At 43.1% G+C, this 25871-nt stretch overlaps 1 protein-coding gene across 1 annotated transcript in view; it reads left to right on the top strand.

Annotated features, from left to right (window-relative positions):
* The window catches only part of PAPSS1 (3'-phosphoadenosine 5'-phosphosulfate synthase 1), a 174858-nt gene that overhangs the window by 107361 nt on the left and 41626 nt on the right, over nt 1-25871 (top strand). The window contains exon 9 of the mRNA XM_075350584.1: nt 3208-3343. Coding sequence (XP_075206699.1) covers nt 3208-3343 — 136 coding nt within the window. The remainder of the gene's footprint in view (nt 1-3207; nt 3344-25871) is intronic.

The raw sequence follows: 25871 nt of genomic DNA, 5'->3' as shown, positions 1-25871 counted from the left end.
CCCCCACGCGGTGTACAGACAGCGCACCCCCCCCCACGCGGTGTACAGCGCACCCCCCCGCACGCGGTGTACAGCGCACCCCCCCCACACGCGGTGTACAGCGCACCCCCCCACACGCGGTGTACAGCGCACCCCCCCACACGCGGTGTACAGCGCACCCCCCCACACGCGGTGTACAGCGCACCCCCCCCACACGCGGTGTACAGCGCACCCCCCCCACACGCGGTGTACAGCGCACCCCCCCCACACGCGGTGTACAGCGCACCCCCCCCACGCGGTGTACAGCGCACCCCCCCCCACGCGGTGTACAGCGCACCCCCCCCCCCCACGCGGTGTACAGCGCACCCCCCCACGCGGTGTACAGCGCACCCCCCCCCACGCGGTGTACAGCGCACCCCCCCCCCACGCGGTGTACAGTGCACCCCCCACACGCGGTGTACAGTGCACCCCCCCACGCGGTGTACAGCGCACCCCCCCACGTGGTGTACAGTGCACCCCCCCCCACGTGGTGTACAGTGCACCCCCCCCACGCGGTGTACAGTGCACCCCCCACACGGTGTACAGCGCACCCCCCCCCAGCGTAGAACCGAGCATAATTTTGCCATTTCAGTTTCTTTTCTTTACGCTGTTTATTATTTTATGGGTAAAGCATTTAGCTTTGTCTTTTTCTTTTACAAATATTTTTTTATTTTGTACAACGTTTTATATGTTTATGCAATTTCTCCTCAGTATGCTGATACCCCATATGTGGTGAAAAATTACTGTTTGGGTCCACAGCAGGGTTTGGAAAGGAATAAGTGCTATTTAAATGTTTGGGTACAAAATTGGCTGGAATAAAAAGCAGACGTTACGTCACATTTGCAGAGCACCTGATGTGCCTAAACAGCGGAAACCCCTAAAGTCACCCTATTTTGCAAACAACATCCCTCAAGGAATTTATGTAGATGTGTGAACGACTTGAACTCACCGGTGCTTCACAGAGTTTTATAACTTTGAGCCATGAAAATTAAAAAATACAAATTTTTACTACAAAAATATTGCTTTAACCCAAAGTTTTTCATTGTCATAAGGGTAACAGGAGAAAATGGATTATACAATTTGTTGTGCAATTTCTCCTGACTACACAGATACCCCATGTGTGGTGGAAAATTACTGTTTAGGCGCACAGCAGGGTTCAGAAGGGAAGGAGCACTATTTGATTTTTAGAGCACCATTTTGGCTGGAATAGATTAAGAACACCATGTCACATTCGAAGATCCCCTGACGTGCCAAAACAGCAGAAACCCACACAAGTGAACCCATTCTGGAAACTACATCTCTCAAGGAATTAAACTAGGGGTGTAGTGAACCATTTTCAAGGGAATCTGTCATCACATTGACCTATTAATAAGGGCATACTGGTTATAGACTGCTGAAAATAGTCATACCTGTATGCCTCATATCAGATGGTTTCTTGTTGAAAAATCATCTTTTAAGCTGGTGTCACACTAAACGACAGCGACAACGACGTCGCTGTTACGTCACCATTTTCGGTGACGTAACAGCGACCTTGTAAGTCGCTGTTATGATCGCTGCTTAGCTGTCAAACACAGCAGAAGCAGCGATCATAAGGTCGCTGTGCTACATGTTCAGAGAGCAGGGAGCCGCGCTTAGCGCTGGCTCCTTGCTCTCCTGCAGCACACATCGGGTTAATTAACCCGATGTGTGCTGCAGCTACATGTCACAGTTCAGAGAGCAGGGAGCCGCGCTTAGCGCTGGCTCCTTGCTCTCCTGCAGCACACATCGGGTTAATTAACCCGATGTGTGCTGCAGCTACATGTCACAGTGCAGAGAGCAGGGAGCCGCGCTCACTGCTTAGCGCTGGCTCCTTGCTCTCCTTGCTACAGTATGCATCGGGTTAATTACCCGATGCATACTGCAGCCACATGTCACAGTGCAGGAGCCGGCGCTGGCAGCAAGAGCGGAGGCTGGTAACCAGCGTAAACATCGGGTAACCAGGGAAAGGTCTTCCCTTGGTTACCCGATGTTTACGCTGGTTACAGCTTACCGCAGCTGCCAGTGCCGGCTCCTGATCGCTTCATTTCGTCGCTCTCTCGCTGTCACACACAGCGATGTGTGTGTCACAGCGGGAGAGTGACGACCAAAAAATGAAGCTGGACATTCAGCAACGACCGGCGACCTCACAGCAGGGGCCAGGTCGTTGCTGGATGTCACACACAGCGACAGCGACGGGACGTCGCTGCAACGTCACAGAAAATGGTGACGTAGCAGCGACGTCGTTGTCGTCGTCGTTATGTGTGACACCAGCTTTATTCCTTTATGTTAATTACCTCTTGGAGGCTATGAGGTAGGAAGCTGCCCTGGAGATAACGCTGTCTAGGCTCTTCATTAGCCTCGCTATCTCCTCCCATCATCTTCACTGTGTCCCATAGATGTCTGCTTCTTGTCTCGAAATCCCATGACTATGCCCTGCTATTTCCACATATACACTTACCATATTTTCATATTATAAGACACACTTTTCCTCCCAAAAATTTGTGAGGAAAGTGATGGGTGTGCCTTATAATCTGAATGTAGCTTACCAGGGTGGTGGTGAAGAGGCGTTGCAGGAGGCTGCGGGAATGCTGCTGTGGCAGCTGTGCAGGGTCTGCGGCGGCTGGTTCTGCGGGGCCTGCGGCGGTGCCTGGTACTGAGGCGACTGTGTGGGGTCTGCGGCGGCTGGTGCTGAGGCGGTTGGGCTGGTGCTGCGGGGCAGGCAGTGAGGACTTAAAATAAGAATGGCACCCGTAGTTGGTGCATGCACAGATAGAGCTCTTGGCTCAAGATCTCATCTGCGCACGCGCCGCCTCCAGCACATTGATCTCCTGGAAGCGGTCTTAAGGAAAATTGCGCCCGGAGCTGACGCTTGCAAAGATGAGATCTCTGCTTGCCATTGAGCCGAAAGCTTAATCTGCGCAAGTGCTAACTCCGGGTGCCATTTCTTTAAAGCCCTCACCGCCCGCTGCCGTAGCCCAAGCACCAGCACAGCCGACAGCATCTGGGACACCCACCGCCCCTGCCTTTAGTGACCACCCTGCTGCATCACTGCTGCCCCCCCCCTTTGGTAAGACACCACTAGATTATAAGACGGATCCCATATGTTTTTCATTAAATTTAATAAATGAACATTCTTTTTTCATATGAGTGACCTGTGTTGGTTTCCTGCAGATGGTGATGGAGAGTGGAGAATGGTTGGTGGGGGGAGACGTACAAGTCCTCGACCGCATTTATTGGGGTGATGGATTAGATCAGTACAGACTTACACCAGCTGAACTGAAGCAAAAGTTTAAAGATCTGAATGCAGGTAAGTTTATAGGATTTACACTCTGTATTGTATATGTGCCATGGAAAGAAGAGAAACCTGTTTAATATTACAGAAATGCTATCCCTATTATTCTGACTGTAGCGATAAAATACATATGTTCTAATGATGCCTTTCTGGCTGAGTGGCATTTCTATTTCACCTCTTGTTAGTCATCACTTTATGCATACTTTGCCAATTTAGCACAAAAAATGTTTGCATGGTCTTGGCTTACTTTTAAGCATGTCTTACAAGAAGCACAGGATATAACATGGTTATATTGGACAACCTAGAAATGGAGTGATGACTGTTCTATGGAGCAAAGAAATGCCTGGATTTACAGAACTATAGTGAATGATCTTCGACAATCGAGACATCAACGAAAAGCTGGTGTCATGAGTGCATTTCGCTCGGGGTAGACCCCGGGTGAATCTGCTTTCAGGTCACAGCGCCTTGCAGCGGGCAGGTTCACTACTGTTATTTAATAACATCTCCTTGCTTGTGGTGCTGTAAGGGTTAAGCACCCTTCCTGCCTGGCTAAGCACTGTAGCTGCATATCTCAGGTGTGGCTTTTTTGGGATCATTCATCTTCCCTATTTGTCACGTGATGTGATCACATGATGCCTGTGATAGATACTGAATCCTCATTTCTATGTGGTCCACTGTGGAAGGAGCGAGCTCTAGAAGAAGTCTATCGTGTTGTGTGTAGTTGTGCTGCACTGAAGCCACCTGGAGTGGTTTTTTTCCTTTGCATGTCTTTTTCCCGTGTTTGTATTCCTTTTTTGCTCACTAGACGGGGTGAGTGGAGGGCTAGCTGGAGGCCTAAGGTATCCAGCTCGGCGACAGGTTGCAGGAACCTTTCTAAGGATGCTAGGGAGCTCAGGAGTACGCTTTCGGTGAGTTCAGGAGGTGTCCCCCTCACCCCTCTCACTAGCGGCAGGGACCTCCATTGTATTGTGACCTCTGAGTTTCCTGTGTGTTGTAACATCTTTTGGGGGTTTACAAGGTACTAGGTAACCCTGCTAGTCACGTGTATGACCGCTGGAGGGAGAAAAATAAAACTAGAGATTGGTTTCTCAATTTTGTATAAAGCTTTACAGCTCCTCCTTTACTTAAAGGGGTATTCCCATCTCCAAGATTCTATCCCAATATGTAGTAGGTATAATAATAAAAATGTAAATAAAATACCTCCAATTAGAAATTTAGTATAGTTCTTCTGAAAAGCTATGTCAGTTACCTTATGAGCAGGGCATTGCAGTAGCTTAGGTATCCAAGGTTACGGCCACACATGTAAGGACAGTTAGTTGCTAGTGGTCGTAACAATCGATACCTAAACTACTGCAATGTCCTGCACATGAGGTAAATGACTTGGCTATATCAGAAAAACTAGTTTGCATTTATAATTGGAGGCATTTGCTAATATTCTTATTATTATACTTACTACATACTGAGATAAGGTCTTCGAGATGGAAATATTCCTTTAACTGTATACTCTTGCCTTTAAAAGGGTTTCCGCTATTTTTTTTCATTTTTTTATCAGATATTTTTTTTTTATTGAACATTTTATGATGAAAATACAGATATGCAACATATCTAATCCCTATGTCCATATACTGCTGTATCCAAAGGAAATATTAAGAGTGACGTAGTGTAATTGTCACTATGTTGCTATTAAGACATGCGTAATATCCAAAGAGAGTCTTGGACCAGACTTCCAATTTAAACCTCGGCGTCAGACGTTCATAAAAGACTCTTTGACCATCTCAAAGTCAGAGGCCAAATTTAGCCAATCTAACCAGGACGCCCAAATATCTTCACATTTCTGGTATAAGTGCATCTCAATAAATTAAAATATCATCAACAAGTTAATTTATTTCAGTAATTCAATATAAAAAGGGAAACATATTATATAGAGTCATTACACATTATTTCTGTTAGTGTTGATGATTATGGCTTACAGCCAATGAAGACCCAAAAGTCATTATCTCAGAAAATTAGAATATTATAGAAGACCAACTGAAAAAAATGATTTTAAACTAAAAAATGTTGGTGCCTACTGAAAAGTCTGTACAGTAAATGCACTCAATGCTTGGTCGGGGCTGCTTTGCATGAATTACTGCATCAATGCTGCATGGCATGGAGGTGATCAGCCTGTGGCACTGCTGAGGTGTTACGGAAGCCCAGGTTGTCTGTCAACATTAGCAGAAATAAACACTTGAAATAGATCAGTCTTTGTAATGACTCTATATAATGAACTTCTCTTTTTGTACTGAATTACTGAAATAAATTAACTTTTTGATGATATAATTTATTGAGATGCACTTGTATGTCTTTTTTTTTTTGGTGCACTCATTCCTCTAGGTATATAATATTACTTGACCCATCAATTACTTGTCTAACATTGGGAGGATTGACATTTTTCAAATATGAAGCTATCAATTTCCAATCTTGATATAGTATGTGTGTGATAGTCGGTGACTCTCCTGTTTGGTAAATTCAGCGGTAAAACCAAGAACACAAGTTATAGAATCCGAGGTAATCTTGCACTCATATACAGAATTAGTGAGCTCCTTCACATCATTCCCGTACCTCTGGACATGAGGACAGTTCAACATCAGATATATCAAATCTGCGTCTGGCATACCACATTTGTATCACCTCAAGTCAGGTTTCACCCCATTTTAAATAAGAGTCTTATATACTCGATGGACCATAAATAAATAAGATCTCTGTGGCTCACTAACCAACACCCAAGAAAGATCTTGCATGATCTCCATTTCTAAGCTTGGGTTCTAATAAACATTTAGAAAGCAAAGCAATGACAACTTTCCCCTCCAGTCACCACTATATCTAATAATAATAATAATCTTTATTTTTATAGCGCCAACATATTCCGCAGCGCCTTACAATTCAGGAGGATCATATACAAATGAGTAACAGTTATAGAAAATACAATATTTAAAAGGAAAAAAGACAACCCTGCTTATGAGAGCTTACAATCTACAATGAGATGGGGGGGGGGGATAAGGTACAAGTGCTTATTTACAATGACAGTCCAGCCATCTCAAGAAAATGGGGGATAGATAATGGCTTCCTGGATCAGTTGGCCAGAGCCTTGAGATGCATTTGGGTGCCATGGAGTTTGACGTGGGGTACGTTTCTGAGAAGTTGGAGGTATTAGGTGAAATTACTTTGGCTAGGGATTGTGATAGGCCACCCTAAAAATATGCGTTTTTAGGGTGCGTCTGAAGCTGAGTAAGTTGTGATTCGTCCTAACTTCTTGGGTTAGAGCGTTCCAGAGGTTTGGTGCAGCTCCGAAGAAGTCTTGGATTCGGGAGTGGGAGGTTCGAATTAGTGTGGATATTAGTCGAAAGTCATTTGCAGAGCGTATTGACAGAGAGGAGGGTGGAGATGTAGGGGGGTGCCGCACTGTGGAGAGCTTTGTGGGTGAGAACAAGCAGTTTGAATTGGATCCTGTGATATATGGGCAGCCAGTGCAATGACTGGCACAGAGCAGCGGCATCCGAGTAGCGGTTAGCCAGATAGGTGACCCTGGCTGCTGCATTAAGGATGGACTGTAGAGGAGAGAGTCTAGTTAGGGGGAGACCAATTAATAGAGAGTTATAGTAGTCAAGGCGAGAGTGGATCAGGGCCACGGTGAGGGTTTTTGTCGTTTCCATTGTGAGAAAGGGGCGGATTCTAGAGATGTTCTTGAGGTGCAAGCGGCAAGAGCGGGCAAGAGATTGTATGTGGGAGGTGAAGGAGAGATCAGTGTCAAGTATAACACCCAGACAGTGGGCTTGCTGCCTAGGACTTATCGTTGTGCCACACACAGAGAGGGAGATGTCAGGTTTAGGAAGGTTAGAAGATGGAGGGAAAAGAAGAAGTTCAGTTTTGGAAAGGTTAAGTTTCACATAGAGAGCAGACATGACATTGCAAACTTCAGTCAGGCAATCACTGGTGTTCTGTAGTAGAAATGAAGCAGACACTATAGAGTACAATGCAGTAGATTTGGTGTGTATCTCACACGCATGCCTAAACTAAAGGCTGCTTTACACCAGACAATCTATCGTGCGATAGATCGTCGGAGTCACTGTTTTTGTGACGCACATCTGGCATCGCTTGCGATGCCGGCCTGTGTGACACCTCTTAGCGATGCAGTATCGCTCACAAATCGTGAGTCGTGTACTGCTCGTTAGGTTTCATAATATCGTTTAATTTAATTGTTCATCGTTCCCGGGGTAGCACACGCCGCTCCGTGTGACACCCCGGGAACGATGAACATCGATTACCTGCGACCCACTGCTCTCGCCGGCTATGTGGAAGGAAGGAGGTGGGCGGGATGTTTACGTCCCGCTCATCTCCGCCCTTCCGCTTCTATTGGCCGGCGGCCGTGTGACGTCGCTGTGACGCCGAACGTCCCTCCCACTCCAGGAAGTGGACATTCGCCGCCCACAGCGAGGTCGGATGGGAGGTAAGTACGTGTGACGGGAGGTTACCGACTTTGTGCGCCACGGGCAGCGATTTGCCCGTGACGCAAAAAGGACGGGGGCGGGTACGATCGATTGTGAAATTGAACAATCGGTCGTACCGTGTAAAGCAGCCTTAAGTATTGAAAAAAAATCTGTTATGTGGCATATCAAATACCTGCCTGAGCACCTCAAGTTTTAAAATGCCCATCACTATATAATTGGGATATTTTACGTAGGCATTTTCATTCCCAAAGGTTGTACCCAGATAGTTTTAAGCTCAGAATGGTTCACATCTCCCCAAATTAAAACTATTTTGTGATACCAATTATTTTCAATATATCTTTTTAACCTTCTTCCAGATTTTATCTATACTTAACATCATAGGCTTCATATGAAAAGAGAAGTAGACCAACAGGAAAAAGGTTGCATTTTATAAGCTAAATGTTATGACACATCACAATGATTCAAAAATATGCGCAACCATACATGACCATGTCAATAATGTACTTGACAAGTCGCATAAAGGGTAACCAAAAAAAAACACACAAAAGTATGACCAGACGTCTTGATTAAATTGCAAAATAGGGGCGAAGGCGGAAGCTGAAACGCACATCGGGTGGGCGGAGCTTCTGGCGGTTTGTTCCCTTGCTAATCAGCTGTAAGTATGCCACAGTGAGTGCTTATGTTTGGACCCCTGTAATTGAATCTACTATGTGGGGCCAGTCTGGCAATGATGGGGTGTAGTCACTAGGCTGTATCCTTATATATAAGTGAAGCATTGATATACTATAGCAGATACATAGGCCTTGAATTTCCCCGTTTTTTTTTTGTAGTCTTGATACAACTATTGTGACACATCCCATCAGTTGCCAAGCTGTATTTTTACACAAGCCAATATCTTGATCTCTCTAAAGCCTGCTTTACACGTTGCAATTTTGCATACAATATCGTATGCGATTTGCAACGCCCCCATCGTTTGTGTGGCACGTTCAATTTGTTGAACGTACCGCACAAACGATTAACCCCCGTCACACATACTTACCCGTCCATACGACCTCGATGTGGGCGGCGAACGTCCACTTCCTGGAGTGGGAGGGACGTTCGGCGTCACATCGACGTCACGCGGCCAATAGAAGCGGAGGGGCGGAGCTGAGCGGGACGTAAACATCCCACCCACCTCCTTCCTTCCGCATTGTGGGCCGGGAGCCGCAGGACGCTGGTAAGATCTGTTCATCGTTCCCGGGGTGTCACACACTGCAATGTGTGCTACCTTGGGTACGATGAACAATCTGACGTGCAATTCCAGAGACAGGTACGATGTGTATGCGATGAACGTTTTACCGTTCAATCGCACGTACCTGTCACACACTGCAATGTACCTTACGATGCTGGATGTGCGTCACGACGTGATCCCTGCCAACACATTGTAAGATAAATTGCAGCGTGTAAAGCAGGCTTCATACCTGACCTGGGCAAGGGGCAGCCCGTCTTGCTGAGAGTTGGAGGCGTGGCCTGATCTATGCCTCAGCCTCACTCACTGCCGGAGCTATGATTCCCGCAGTGCAGTGATAAGCAGCTGCCACGCCCCCCACTCTGCCGGTCATGCCCCCTCTGGTTGCAGATCACACTCCTCGGATGCCTCCCTTGTCCCCTCCTCCTGCTTTGTCGATGCAGGCCGCGCCCCCTCTGCCTGCCCCTTCTACCCTGGGATCCTCACGTGACCGGCTTATCCACAGCGGCCACTTCAAAAACGTTTGGTCTACAAACTGAGGTAATGTGCACTTGTGCAGCAGTAGCAGCAGGCAGAGAGCAAAATGGCTGCAGGAGGGGGGAGCAAGGGAGAAGCACTTGTGCCTTCTCAGGTGTCCCCTGTGCTTGCAATAGAGGAAGCAGACACACAGGGGACTCGGAGAAAGCAGCAAGAGGAGCCCTCAGGCTCTGCTGCTGCTGTGCTGCCTGCCTGTGCCCTCAGCGTCCCCAGGGTCAGTATGCATGCCCCACTAGCCACCACTGTCAGTATGCATGCCCCACTAGCCACCACTGTCAGTATGCATGCTCCACTAGCCACCACTGTCAGTATGCATGCTCCACTAGCCACCACTGTCAGTATGCATGCCCCACTAGCCACCACTGTCAGTATGCATGCCCCACTAGCCACCACTGTCAGTATGCATGCCCCACAGGCCACCACTGTCAGTATGCATGCCCCACTAGCCACCACTGTCAGTATGCATGCCCCACAGGCCACCACTGTCATTATGCATGCCCCACAGGCCACCACTGTCATTATGCATGCCCCACTGGCCACCACTGTCATTATGCATCCCCCACTGGCCACCACTGTCATTATGCATGCCCCACTGGCCATTACTGTCAATATGTCTGCTTCACTGGCCACTAGGGCCAGTATGTATGCTTCACAGTCCCCAGTAATGTCTATGCCACTTACTGATCCCAGTAATGTCTATGCCCCCCCACTGACCCCAGTAATGTCTATGCCCCCCCACTGACCCCAGTAATGTCTATGCCCCCCCCCCACTGACCCCAGTAATGTCTATGCCCCCCCCACTGACCCCAGTAATGTCTATGCCCCCCCACTGACCCCAGTAATGTCTATGCCCGCCCACTGACCCCAGTAATGTCTATGCCCCCCCACTGACCCCAGTAATGTCTATGCCCCCCACTGACCCCAGTAATGTCTATGCCCCCACACTGACCCCAGTAATGTGTATGCCCCCACATTTTCATTGAATCTTGTTGTTTAACTTACTGTTTGTTTATGAAGGGATAGTATATATACCATATACAGTATTGGGTAGAACTGAGCTAATTACATTAGTCCGGCCCTCTGTAAAACCATCCCAATTTCTCATGTGGCCCCATGGGAAAATTAGCCCACCCCTGCTTTATACGGATAATAAAATTTGGGAATATTTGGTATTGATGTTGTTTAGGTGTTAATTTATAATCCTACATACAGGTTAATGTGTAATTACCCATATTTGCTAACCTCATTGATGCTATATTAGTATGTTTATCATCATTCTTATGACATCATGTTGATGGTACAATTTTTTGGGATTATATTAATCATACAACTTCATTTAGAAGTGATTTTCCACAATTGCCCCTGTCTGTTTTTTAATGTTCTATTTTCCACCATTCTCTGTTGGCATTAATGGCATATTATATCATGAGAATTGTATAACCATGACGGGAACTCCTCACTTTTTTTGGTCATGTGCTCATGCCCATTGTCCTTTTAATCTTGGCACTTTTCCCCTCTTTTTTTTTTTTTTGATCAATAAATATTTTGCAATTTAATCAGTAAGTCTGGTCATACTTCTTTTGTGTGTGGTTTTTTTTTTTTTGGTTATCATAGGCTTCAGAGTAGTTCATAATCTCCCAGAGTCTATCAATTGGAGCCAAGTTATTTCCCTTGGCTGGGTTTCCACTTTTTCTGTTGAGAGCTTGTTCTTAGGATAAGTTATCAGTATTAGATTAGTGATGCTCCAACACCTGCAAGCCCACTGTTCAGACTCTATTAGTTCTGGTGGCGGCTGATTGTAAAGAGTTACGTGCATCAAAATGGCAGTGTGCTGTACACGAATCAAGACCACCCAAGCATCTGACTGCTCGTTACGAGCATCTGAGCATGGTAATGCTTGCTGGTCACTAATCAACCCATCAGCACCTCTCAATCATGTTGTTTGTCAGTACAGGCATACGTAGAATAACGCCCCCACATGGATGCTAGTGCACTATTAATGCCGTTGTCAGAGAATGACTGTGGCATGTGAATAGTGAACAGTAGCGTGTCGCTCAGCTGCACCTGCGGCTGTTTGTGACAGAACCTGGCCGTGTGTCACAACCATTATCTGCCGCTAATGGGGTGGGACACAACATATACCTTCTCCCAATTTGGGCCGTACTTGTTTGATGGGTGTTGGGAAGGGGGAAATCTCAGATTAAAAAAAATAATGGCCCATTTATCAAACCATTTTCGCCAGAAATCTGCTGTAAAATGGCTTCAATTGTCTCCAAGTTTTTACGCAACTGATATATGGCATTTCTACTATAGACCAGTTCTGGCATGATGGGCAGAACTTTACCAGAGGGTGCACGCCCAACAGATTCATCATAATTGCTACAAAAACGATGACAAATATAGTTACGTTTCTTGTGGTGGTGCCTGGCAGCTATAAGATGTGCCAAATTCATAAAGAGATGCAGACAGGTGTATTTGGCGATGGGCAGCCGTTTAACATAAATTGTAAACACAATACAAGTGCTAGTTGTATAACACAGTCGCCAATGTAGGGAGTCCGCTCTGGTAGGCAATGGTAGGGACGCAGTAAAGAGGCACACAGGTTTTCAGTCCAGAACTCAATGTTTTAGTCACACTGGTAACAAAACGAAATACACAGTCTTACTTCAGACAGGTATGCAAAGCAAAATCCAGCTTGTACAGCAGCATAGCATAGATACTGGACATGCCTGTCCATTCAGGTATATCATTCCTACAGCTTTCCAGGCCAACCACACGCCATATGGCTGTCTATTTATGCTGAACTAATCCTTCAGCTGTGAAAGTCGGGCATTGCCACCAAAACCTGGAATAGCAGAGAAAGTTTAGGCCAGGTTTGTCCTCCTTCCCTGCTGCTCACCAGTGCAAAAGCCACATGCTAGGAGGAACATATCTCCAATCTACCACCATACCCTCTATTGCATCACACCACATATCGACCACCAATACGCCTTTTAACGGCGGTCGTTCAGGGGTCTTATTCCTCAGCGCCACTTTTTAATGTACAATTGGTGAATGAAAAAAGTTGAACTAGATGGACCTAGGTCTTTTTTTTTTTTTCTTTTCAACCTATGTAACAACACTAAGGAATAAGTGTATAGCACCATGCCATGCCTTAAAATCCAGCGAGTGTCCGCTGTACACAACAGCTGACACATATGGGCATCGGTCTAACTAGTTTTGGAACCGATCGGAGACTATTAACACTGTAAATACCGCTGTTGATTGACAATGGTGTCTAAGTGGTTAAACGAGGGTGAAAAGCCCCCCTATGGTAAGATCGGCCCTTACGATTATAATTGCGGGTGCCGATCGTTGCTATGGTACCCTGGGGTAATTTGATGACCCGAAGGTACTGTGGCCTGTAATATCCAGCTATAAGCTGGGCCTTCCAGGCAAAGTCAGGGAGACACTGACAGGTCTCATGTGCTATTGTACACGAGATCAGTAGTCAAAGTGAAAAATCATATCCCACAGTGGGACTAAGTGACCAAATAAAAATGTTAAATTAAATGTGAAAAAAAAGCTCATAAAATTGCGACAGCCCATTTTGACAATAAAAGCTCAGCTTTAGGCTACTTTCACACCTCAGTTTTTTGGCATCAGGCACAATCCGGCGTGTACCACAACTTGGCATCAGAATACCTGGCCAAGAAAGAAGTGATTCAATACGAATTACTAATAATTCATAGAAATATTTTTTATTCATAATAATTGCATAACAGAATGGTATAAGCAAAAGAGCCACCTGGGGGGCACATGGTTCAAAATACACTGAAATATCAATTACAATCCAACAACCTATATATGAAGAAAAAGGGGACTTAGTGTTAAGCCATGACAACACTGTATATCAGAAGGGGACATGATATTACACTGTGATAATTAAGCCCAAGTCGACATGTCCATCAATCGACCATTGAGAATTGGTAAATAATTCAGACTGTAACATTAGCCATCACAGTGTATGTCACATACCTAGTATATATGTGGCATAAGCAGATGATTTTTGCCATCAAACATCACCATACATATATATATCAAATGAAACTCATATCACTTAGGCAATATGCCTTGTTAGCTACTAAATATCTAGAGACGTGACACAACACTGTGATAGCTTTAGATCAAAGTTATCATATCATATCAATCAGCCATCAAAATTAGTACTAGATGCAGACTGTAACACAGGCCATCACAGTGTATACAAAACCCCCATAAACACACATATAATGCAAGCATATGATTTAAATACTCTCCCTATACATATGTATCACTCTAAACTTCTGTTACTCAGGCATGTGCCCTATTAATCACTATGAGGATCGGAGGAATGTTGTATATGGACGCCCGTAACTTTATGAAAAAGGTACTCACTCTTCCCATACCCTATGTCCACTCATGTATCAGCTATCATTCATATATAGCATCCCAGGCTTCCCAGCCAACATTAGGCTAAGTATATTATGGTGGACATATTGTAGTGAAAACGGCATATTAATCAATGCAATGTGCATCAAACATCCATTACTCCGTGCCCATTTACAATATCAATCCATTGCAAGACACATTCACCTCTATAAAGTGGCAGATATCAATACTCGCTAGTTGTGGATAAAGTACTTATGTTATAAGATAAACATCAAACCATGCGTCCCACCTCCCCTGACGTACGTTTCGCCGCTGCTTTATCAAAGGGGGCGCCCCCTTCTCAATGGTCGATTGATGGACATGTCGACTTGGGCTTAATTATCACAGTGTAATATCATGTCCCCTTCTGATATACAGTGTTGTCATGGCTTAACACTAAGTCCCCTTTTTCTTCATATATAGGTTGTTGGATTGTAATTGATATTTCAGTGTATTTTGAACCATGTGCCCCCCAGGTGGCTCTTTTGCTTATACCATTCTGTTATGCAATTATTATGAATAAAAAATATTTCTATGAATTATTAGTAATTCGTATTGAATCACTTCTTTCTTGGCCAGGTATTCTGATGCCAAGTTGTGGTAGTTGAAGTTTAAAGTAGTGAATATTAAGTTTCGGACAAGGTGTGATTAACAATCCGGCGTGTGCCTGATGCAACGGTCCGGCACAGAATATGCAAAAACGGATGCGCCCGCTCCTGCTTTTTTTGACGGATCTGGTATACCTGATCCGTCACAAAACTGATCCGGCGCATCTGTTTTTACATCCGTTTCATCCGTTTTTTTGCTCGTTCCGTTTTTTTTCCCAATGAATTAAAGCATGCTCAGTTTAAAAAATAGATCCGGCGGCTGCATCCGTTTTTTGCCACATTACGCCGGATCCGGCATCCATAGGTTTCCATTGTAAATCATGCCGTATTGCACCGGATCGCGATGCGTTTTTTTTGTCAGAGACAAAAAACGTTACAAGAGACGTTCCATCCGGCTGCCGCATTAGCCAATTACGACGGATCCGGCAAAAGCCGGATGCAACGCAAGGCCATCAGGCACAATCCGGCGCTAATACAAATCAATGGGGATAAAACTGATCCGGCGCCGGATCAGTTTTATCCATTTTTTTCCGGATTGTGCCTGATGGAAAAAAACTTGTGTGAAAGTAGCCTTAGTGTTCAAACAAAAATATAGTAACAAATGTACACATAATTGGATCGATGTCAATCTATAAAAATGTCTCGTTTACTTATTCTTTATGGCAAATGCTGTAAAAAAACAAAATGAACCCCAAAAATGTTATATTGTATATTTTCATTATACTGACACACAAAAGCAATCAAAAAGTCATATAAAAAATGGTAGAAGTGAAAACGCCTAGCAATCTCTTAAAAAACAGCCCTAATATGGTTCATTCGAAAAAATAGTTACAGCTCTCAGAATATGGTGCTGCAAAAATAAATTCAATTTTGTATAACATAGATTTTTAGTGTGAAAGTTGCAAAGCATAAAAAATATTATGACTAATATCCCTGAAATTGTACTGACCTGAAGAATAAATCGGTCTTATCACTTTTACCACACAGTGAACTGCACAAAAATGATTAACCAATAAAGTGAATTGCTGGTTTTATTCATTCTTCATCTGAAACATTTGAGTTAAAAGCGATAAAAAAAAATGTTATGTTCCCCAAAATGGTACCAAAAAAGTCTCCAACTCTTCACACAAAAAATAAGTCTTTATAAAGTCCTCTTCTCCAAAAACCTTACAGCTCTCTGAAATCTGCAACAGAAATACTATTTATTATAAGAAAAACCTTTTTACTGTGTTAGAAGCAGAATATAAAAAAGCCTATAGAAATCTGGTATCGTAATTACTCCAACCCGGGTCACTCATACTGCACAGAAATAAAAATAACTACTATTCGGCTACTGCTATTTCTTCATTCTGCATCCCAAAAATTGGAATAAGGCTCGGCTCACATTTATCTTATGTTCTCCGCTGAGCACTTACGTCGGGGTTTCTGTGTAAATCCCAAAAACCATGGTACAGACACAACACCCGTTGGAACCATTCACTCCTCTGAGGCAGATGGAGAGACTTTTGACTCCGCCTGGAAAGTGTTCTGGCTCAGCAATGTCCCATCATGTTAGACTTCTGTTTAGCACACAGGTGTGGATGACCACAGCTCTGTGAACACCTAAAAAAATCAACACCACTGAAACAGACGGCAAATGAAGTCAGTGTCCCATCAAGCCCATTGGAGGGAGTGGTTCCGTCTGAATCACATTTTTCTGTGATTTTACATGGAAACCCTGACGTAGGTGCTCATCCAAAATACAAGAATGTGATCTCAGCCTTATACTGAAAGCAATCAAAAGAGGTTTTGTACCCCAAAATGTTACCAATAAGAAACCCCTAACTTATCCTGCACAAAACCAGTCCCCACTCGAGTCCATCATCTTCCACTGGAAATATGGGCGGGGTCCGCATTACTAGTCGAACAAGGACTTTGGAAAAGCGGTATGTCACCCACCCCATCCCAAAAAAAAAAAAAATATATAAAATATAGTGAAATCTGTGCTCCCAAATCTAAATGGCAGTGGGGAAAACACACTTAACATTTTATGGGGGTGCTTTTCTTCAGAAACACAAGCTGGGCAATAATGCTAAGGGGCGCTCTAATGTCTGGGGGCACAATGTATGGGCACCAAACTGACATATTTGTAATTCTCCAGAAAAAGACTGTGGCTTGGATACTACAAAAGATAGTCACTGCAGTCATAGATAAATTAGTTGAGAGGTGCAATATCTGCATTGGGGGTCACTTATGTTTTTTTTTCTGCTGTTCTAGCACCTTAGGGGCTCTGCAAATGTTCACTGTAGACCTTTTGCTAAATCTGTAATCTAAACGCCAAATAGTGTGCTTTGCTGCTTAGCCCTGTTGTGTGGCCCAACCATAGTATGACATTTAGGGCATCACCACGTTCGGGAGAAATTGGGGTTTCTGCTGATCTAGCACCTCAGGGGCTCGACTAGTGGAGGCCACAATCTATTCAAACGCAGTCTGTGTTCTAAATACCAAATGGCATTCCTTCCCATCTGATCCCCGCCATGTGCTCAAATAGTAATGTACAACCACATATTGGTTACTGCCACCTTCGGTAAAAATTGCATAACAAACGGTTCTGTTCATTTTCTCCTGTTACCCTTTGTGTAAATTCAAATTTGGGGGTTAAAGTAAAATTTTAGCCAGAAAAAAGTCATGTTTTTGGTTTTCACGTCGCAATCTAATAAAATTCTGTGTAGTTTGAGTTAGAAATACTCACCACACAGATAAATTATAATACAAGTAAAATATATCTTTGTACCGTGTTAGCCAGTAGAGATAAAAAAAAATTTGTTTAAAAGAACAGAAAGTCTTCAGTGGTTGATACCTTTTAATGGCTAACTCAAAAGATGGTAATAATTGCAAGCTTTCGAGACTACTCAGGTCTCTTCATCAGGCATGGTATAACACAAAATCTGAAGAGTCACATATTTATACACAACAGGACATAGAATAGTGCAGTAAAAAAAAAAAAAAAAAAAACAAGTTATATGAAACAGAACTATCACTATGGCAGGGGGGCAAACTGTTGTGGGGCCATAAATACTGCTGCAGTTCAGTGTGAAAATTTTATTGTCCTTTGATAAGGGTCTGGTCCGGGCTGTGACACGCTCGGATGGTCAGAGGAGCACATCTTTTAACTGATGTAAAAAAATGTACATCAGTTAAAAGATGTGCTCCTCTGACCATCCGAGCGTGTCACAGCCCGGACCAGACCCTTATCAAAGGACAATAAAATTTTCACACTGAACTGCAGCAGTATTTATGGCCCCACAACAGTTTGCCCCCCTGCCATAGTGATAGTTCTGTTTCATATAACTTGTTTTTTGTTTTGTTTTTTTACTGCACTATACTATGTCCTGTTGTGTATAAATAGTGACTCTTCAGATTTTGTGTTATACCATGCCTGATGAAGAGACCTGAGTAGTCTCGAAAGCTTGCAATTATTACCATCTTTTGAGTTAGCCATTAAAAGGTATCAACCACTGAAGACTTTCTGTTCTTTTAGATAAATTATAGTGATTTGTTTGCCAAATGGGTAGCACTGTTGCTTTCCGAGCCCTGCCATATTCTCAAACATTAGTCTTTGACCATGTATGTGGTATCACTGTTTGAGAGAAATTGTCTAACAAATTATGGGGTCAGTTTCCTCCTATTATTGTCAAAATAACGAATTTTAGGCTAAAATAACAGTTTAGCTGAAAAAAAAATATAACTATCATTTTCATATCCACCTTTTAAAACGTTATGTGACGAACCTATGGGTTCCAATTCCCAACACACCCCTATATAAATTACTTGATGGGTCTAGTTTCCAAAATGGTGTCACTTTTGGGGGCTTCTGCTGTTTAGGTACTTTAGGTGCCCTGCAAAGGCGACATGGTGCCCACAATCTATTTCCGACAAATTTGTTTTCCAAATTTCCAATATTGCTCCTTCTGTTCTGAGCCCCGTTTATCCAAACAGACCTGTTTGACTACATATGGTGTATTTAAGCTCTCCTAAGAAAGTGGGGAAAAAACTGTGGGGTCCACTCTATGGTGTTACCTCTTGTAAAAGTGAGAAATTCAGTGCTAAAGCAACATTTTTGTGAAACAATGAAAATGTTTAATTGCTCCTTCCATTCCAGACACTACCGTTTATCCAAACAGAGGTTTCCAACCACATATGGGGTATCTTCGTGCTCATAAGAAACTGGGCAACAAATTTTGGGTTCCATTTTGTCGTGCTATGTCTTGTAAAAGTGAGCTAAAGCAAAATTTTTAAACTTTTTTTTTTTTTTTTAATTTTCTTTCCACTTTGTATTCATTGCTGTGAAGCACCTGAAGGGCTGTTAAACTTCTTGAATGTTATTTTGAGCACTTGGAAGGGTGCAGTTTTAAGAATGGTGTCACTTTTGGATATTTGCTATCACATAGACCCCTGAAAGTCATTTCAAATGTGATGTGGTTCCTAAAATATTGGTTTTGTAACTGTTGTTGGAAAAATGAAAAATTGATGATAAACTTTTAACCCTTCTAACTTCCTAACAAACGTTTTTTTTTTTTCTTCCAAAAATTGCGCTGATGTAAAGTAGACATGTAGGAAATATTATTTCTTAACTATTTTGTGTGACATAGCTCTTTGGTTTAAGGGCAGAAAAATTAAATGTTTGAAAATTGGGAAATTTTAAATATTTTCGCCAAATTTCCAATTTTTTCAGAAATAAATGCAAAAAATATGGTCCTGAATGTTATCACTACATGAAGTAGAATATATAAAAAAAAATTAGTCTTAGAATTACTGGGATCTGTTGAAGCATTCCAGAGTTATAACCTCATAAGGGTATGTGCGCACTAGGCGTTTTATTCACGCTGCGTTTGTTCGGTTTTGTCTCAAAAAACGCACCCGGTGCTAAAAAAACGCGGTAAAAACGCACGCGTTTTTACTGCGATTTGGTGCGTTTTTTGCTGCATTTTTGCTCACTGCGTTTTTAATCAGTGCACAATGCCATTAAAGATTGTTGATGGAAAAAAAAAAGGTCTGATGTCATTTCCTTCTTCAATATGTTCTTCATTGTATGCAGGAGAGCAGACAGCTGCACAACTAGTGTATGCAGGAGAGCAGACAGCAGCTGCAGAACTACAAGGCTCAGCATCCTCCATCCAGGACTGTATGCAGGAGTTTTTTGCCCAAAAAGAAAAAAAAAATGACATGGACTTCGCTATATTTTTGTATGCTAGCCAGGTACAGCAGGCAGGTACAGGCTGCCCCCAACCCCCAGCTGCCTATTTGTACCCATCTGGAAATCAAAAATATAGGGAAGCCCCCCCCTTTTTTTTTTTTTTATTTCATGAATTTCAAGAAAAAATTAAAAAAAAAATGACATAGGCTTCGCCCAATTTTTGAGTCCAGCCAGGTACAACTAGGCAGTGCAGAGTGCCCAAGCTTTCTGGGCACCCCAGCTGCGAATTGCAGTCCGCAGCCACCCCAGAAAATGGCGCTTTCATAGAAGCGCCATCTTCTGGCGCTGTATCCAGCTCTTCTAGCTGCCCTGGTGACGGTGGCTCGCTGGGTAATAATGGGGTTAGGGCTAGCTGTATATTATCAGCTCTCTTCTCGCTGCCCTGGTGACGGTGGCTCGCTGGGTAATAATGGGGTTAGGGCTAGCTGTATATTATCAGCTGGCCCTAAGCCCGAAATTCATGGCGTCACGCCAATATTAGACATGGCCACCATGAATTTCTAGTAATGATAAAAAAACACAACACACAGAAAAATATTTTTATTAGAAATAAAACACAACACAATTAGTGACTCCATCTTTATTGAAATAAAGAAGCCCCCCTCCGCAGTAATCCTGGGTCAAGGTCCCGCGCCGTCCAATCCGGATCCAACATCATCTGATCGGTTTGCTGGAAGGCAAAGCGATCAGATGATGTGTCAGGTTCTAGGATGTGAATCACATCACACATCAGCTGATTGTATAAAAGCCGATTATACAATCAGATGATGCATCAGTAGAAAAAAAAACAAAAAACTCACTTATGTGCTGATTACCGGCAGCTCCTGGAGCGATCGGATGAGAGTCTGATCCTGTCCCATCGCTGCAGGAGCTGCCGGTAATCAGCTGATGAAGTCTCCTGACGGCAGGATCAGCTGATAAGTTATGCCGGCCGGGCACTAAAAAGCCGGCGACACCGCGAGAATTACGATCAGCTGATGCGTCAGGTGACTGCATCAGGTGATACATCGCCAGGTCCTGCAAGCATCGTACGTGCCCGGGGAGACTGCACACAGCCCGAGCGGCGGTACCGGGAGAGGAGCTGGGAGCGGGCATGGCACCGGGAGTCTGCAGACAGGGGAGTATGACATTTTTTTTTCTACTGTTCACTTTTGTTTTCGCCGCTGCCTCCACCTCCCGCCCAGACATGACACTGCACGGGAGCTGACATGGCACCGGGCGGGTTGTGGAAGCGGCGGTGACGGTACCAGGAGGATTCACACTTCTGTGTTTACCAACAGAAGAAATCCTCTTCCTGTACACGTCACTTTAGTACCCACCCCTTGCGTTTATAGCTGCGTTTTTAGTCATAGAAACGCAGCTATATGCGTTTTTCATTGCGTTTTTGAACATCTCATTGAACTCAATGGGTGAAAAACGCAGAAATAATTGACATGCTGCATTTTTGTGGTCAGCACAAAAACGCAGCTACAAAAAAACGCTGTGTGCGGACAGCACTTATGAAAACCCATAGACATTGCTGGGAAAGCAATGTCACTGCATTTTCAGCACAAAAACGCGGTAAAAAAACGCCCAGTGCGCACAAGGCCTAAATGAAACTTACCAAATCATTAGGATTCCTATAATTTGTCATTCATTATGTTACCAGTTACCATTCATACTTATGTTTCCATTTTATCATACGAAAAATAGCCATCGGGGTTAAAATTTAGACGGATGGCGCTGGTTATTTGTTTTTGCCAGCCTGGTATATTTTTAGGGGTTTGTAAATTCTATTTGCAAAAGTGGAAAAAAAAAAAAAAAAAAGGATTTGATATGTCACTTACTTTCTCCCATCAGATTTTCATCCCAAGTCTCTGAACTTAATTAATCACAAACTCCAAACACTTCTGCAACTCAAATTTTATGAAACTTAATGTTTTTTGTGTCCCAAACTAATTTACATGGAAGCTGACAAAAAAACTAATGTCCATAGTCTTCTATATATTTTTTTCTTTCCTGTGCAGCGCCTGAGAGATACCGCCTCTGGATTTTCCTCAGTCCTGAAACTGGGTCAGGAACATCCAAAGATCTCTCACACTTGCGTATAAATCAGACGAGTACAATGCGAGGAAAAAAATCACATTGCATTCGCACCAATGTTATTCAGTGAGACAGTGTTCATGTGCAAGTTTTTTTCTCGGCTATAATCAGGCTGAGAAAAAAATTGCAGTATGCTGCGTATGGCCACGTATATCACACGGAACTCGCCAATGAACGTCTATGGATGTGAGAAAAAAAATCGGATGGTACATGGATTATCCTTATACCGTCCAATTTTTATGCACACATCTCAAAGGGAAAAAAAATAATATAAATATATAGGTAGGAAGATATTTCATAGTATAAATATCCTGCATATTATAAACTTGCACCCTTTAATGCCTTTCATGTGGCACTAAAGGATATTTAGGCTTTTTTTTTTTTTTTTTTTTAATTCATTTCTGATAACCAGCAAAGGTAAAGCAGATAGATTGGGGCTGATATTATCAGGTTGGGAAGGTCCATGGTTATTTGGCCATTCCCAGCCTAAAAATACCATCCCACAGCTGACCTAGGAGTAGCATATCAAATTAGATACACCAAATCTGGCGCTTCGCCTCGACTATTCCCGATTTGCCCTGGTGCATTGACAATCGGGGTAATGATATTTGGGGATGATATCAGCTGTGAATTGTCCCATAACACAGCTGACATCAAGCCCTAATATTAGTAATGGAGAACTGTCTACCAGACACCCCATTATTAACCCAGTAAGTTAAAAAAAAATAAAAAAAAAAAATACACTGGTCAACCAGTGTAGAAGTCTGGGAGGTTTTTTTTGTTTTTTTACGGAGTTACTATTGGGGGTGTCTGCTAAGCAGCTCTCCATCCATTACAAACACCAAGGCTTGATGTCTACTTTAGTTTCTGACAATTCACAGCTGACATCAACCCTAAATACAATTACCCGAATGCCAACACACCAGGAGGGCAATCAGGAAAAGCCGAGGCGAAGCACCAGAATTGTGACATATGCAGTAACATACAGAGACACTTGTCCCGTGTTTCTGGATGAGTATCATAACAACCACACATTTGTAGAAGTTATCAATTTCTTGTCACAGGTCATATATGCACCATGGCAAGATTGAACATAGAAAAAAGACGCAGGGTAGTTATACTGCATGATCGAAGTGTTTCCCAGGCAAAGATTTTAAAGCAGATTGGGGTTTCAAGATGCATTGTTCAATTTAATTTGAAAAAGCACCCAGAAATGGGCACCGTTGAGGACCATAGACACTGGTCAGCCAACAAAGCCTAGTGGAGAGGATGAAAGGCACACACTTAGCTTTGAAATCAGAAGATTCATTGTGCCATCAGCTCAGAACTTGCAACAAGTAGTGGGACCCAGCTACACCAACCTAATGCTTATAGAAGTTTGACATAAAGTGTTCGTTTTTTTTTTTTTTTGTTTTTTTTTTGAAGAATTGTGGCCAAAAAGCCATATTGTCAACAAGGCCAAGCAACTCAACTATGGCCTAAATCATACCTTAGGTGCTGAAAAATGGACTGGTGATGAGTCAACATGAGTCCCTGCAGGTAACCGTGAAACGTTTGGGGTTGCATTTCAGCAAATGGAATTGGGAATTTGGTCAAAATTCTCAATGCTGAGAAATACAGGTAGACACTTAAGCAAAATACAATAACAGCAGGCAGGTATTTGCTCCAAATTTATTCTTCTGCAGGACAATGACCAAAACATACAGCCAATGTCATTAAGAACTATCTTCAGTGTAAATAATGAGTCCAGGAAGTCATGGGGGCCTTGATCTAAACATTGAGTCTGTTTGTGATTACATAAACTGGCACAGGGATTTGTGCAAGCCTACATCCATAGGAGATCTGTGGTTAGTTCTCCTAGATGTTTGGAGCTAACATCCATGTCAAGTTCCTTCAAAAACCGTGTAAGTACCTAGAAGAATTCATGGTGTTTGGAAGACAGTGGTCACCACAAATAGTGAATTGATTTAGATTTCTCTTCTGGTTATTTACTTTCTATTTTGTCATTTGGTAAAAGTGGACTATTCATACTTCTATTTTTTTTTTTTAATGCATTCTTACGTTGCAGCATTTTTCACGCTCATGTCTAAATGTTTTGTACAGAACTGTAAAAATTCTAGTAAAAAAATGAAAGTGAAAAAGAACAAACACATTTTTGCTTTCCTGCTTGAGTATCTGATTATGGCGATTTCTTGCTTTTAGGATGCACCTTTGTTGAGTACAAACATTTTACACTTAAGCTGTAAAGTTTGCAGAAGTGATGTTGAACATGTGGTCTAATAAGAACATGTGTTGGTATGTGGTTTGCTTCTTAAACACTAACATTCTTCAGCACTTACTTTGTTAGACTAGCTGTCTGTCAATTTATCTTATGCTGTCACTCTGAGTGACAGCTTTACATTTGTATAAGTTACATATAAAATTGGAGTTTTCTTTTATGAAAACTGTTTTCAGACCATCCATGCCAACATTAAGTGGTATTGGAAAGAATTTTACAATGATGGCAGGTACTTAGCCCTTACCTGGAATGTTGGAAACCTCTAGTTGTCTGTAGATGTATACTGAAGGCTACACCTGCATAGCAGATCGGTGCATGGAGTCTGACCATTTTTTTCTTTCTGTTTTGGGATTGAGATCTGGGGATTTTCCTTGCCATGGACACACAATTTCGGTGTTTTGTTCACCGAGCCACTTAATTATCACTTCTGTTTTGTTACACTGTGATCCATCATGATGAAGAAAACCATAATTCATCACCAAATCGCCCTTGGATCATTGGGAGAAGTTTGTCTTGGATGTTTAGATGGCATTCTTTATTCATAGCAGTGTTCTTGGGTAAATTTGTGAGTCAGCTCCGTTGGTTGACATGTCACTCTATACATGAATGATTTCAGGATTCTTTACTGTTAACATAACACATCATTCATGGTAACGCTAACATTTCCTTCTCTGAACAATCATTCTTCCATATGTCCGAAACAGTTCAAAAAGGGGCTTCATCAGACAGAAATAACTTTACCCCAGTCCTCTGCAGTCCAATCCCTGTACTTCCTTCAGAATGTCAGTTGGTCCTTGATTTATTTATTTATTTTTTTCTTGGAAGAAAAGTGGCTCCTTTGCAGCCCTTCTTGACTCCAGGCCAGCCTCCAAAAGCATTTGCCTCACAGTGCTTCCAGATGCAGTGACACTTGCCAGCTGACAATCTTGAGTAAGCTCTGTCTTTGTTTTGAACCGATCCAGTAGTTGAAACCTGTTTAGGAGACTTTCCTCGCTTGCCATTCTTGGGTGCCTTAAAATCTTCACAGCAATTCAATCTCTGTCTTTGAAGTTCTTAATGATCCAATGAATGGAAGCTAACTGGTCACCATATTTGTTCTCTATAAGCTGCGGACAACACCAGTAAGCACTTATGTACAGCATGAATACTGTATATGTGTCCAGGCCGATCTGTATAACATAACACCTTTATTATACTCCCCTGCGGGGCTCTCGGGTCCAATGGGCTTTGCTGCTTTCAGGTCCGGCGCCGCATTTCTTCCTTCCATCAGTGGCCTCCTTCCCAGCTCCGTTGGATGACGCATCCTAAGAAATCCACACAGAGGCCTCCATTGTACTTGTAGTGTGTGGGCAGTCTTTGACCTTTTCTACGCTCCTGCACATTACAGTACTGTGCTCTGCCTTCAGCAGGTCAGAACAAAGTGCACAGGAGCGCAATGAAGGCCTCTGTATGGATGACTTAGAATAAGTCATCTACACGGAGCTGGGAAGGACTATGGTGGCGGAAAGGGAGAAAGGAGGTGCTGGACCGAGACCAGCACAATATGGTACTTTGCTCTGCCCTCAGAGTATAATAAGTGTTTTTTTACATTCTACAGAGAAGCGGCTTGGCTTCTTATATATACAGTATTCTAGAATG

Source organism: Anomaloglossus baeobatrachus, chromosome 1 (assembly GCF_048569485.1).
Source record: "Anomaloglossus baeobatrachus isolate aAnoBae1 chromosome 1, aAnoBae1.hap1, whole genome shotgun sequence".
NCBI lineage: Eukaryota > Metazoa > Chordata > Amphibia > Anura > Aromobatidae > Anomaloglossus > Anomaloglossus baeobatrachus.
Note: the sequence above shows the minus strand (reverse complement) of the source record. Positions and strands in the feature narration are given on the sequence as shown.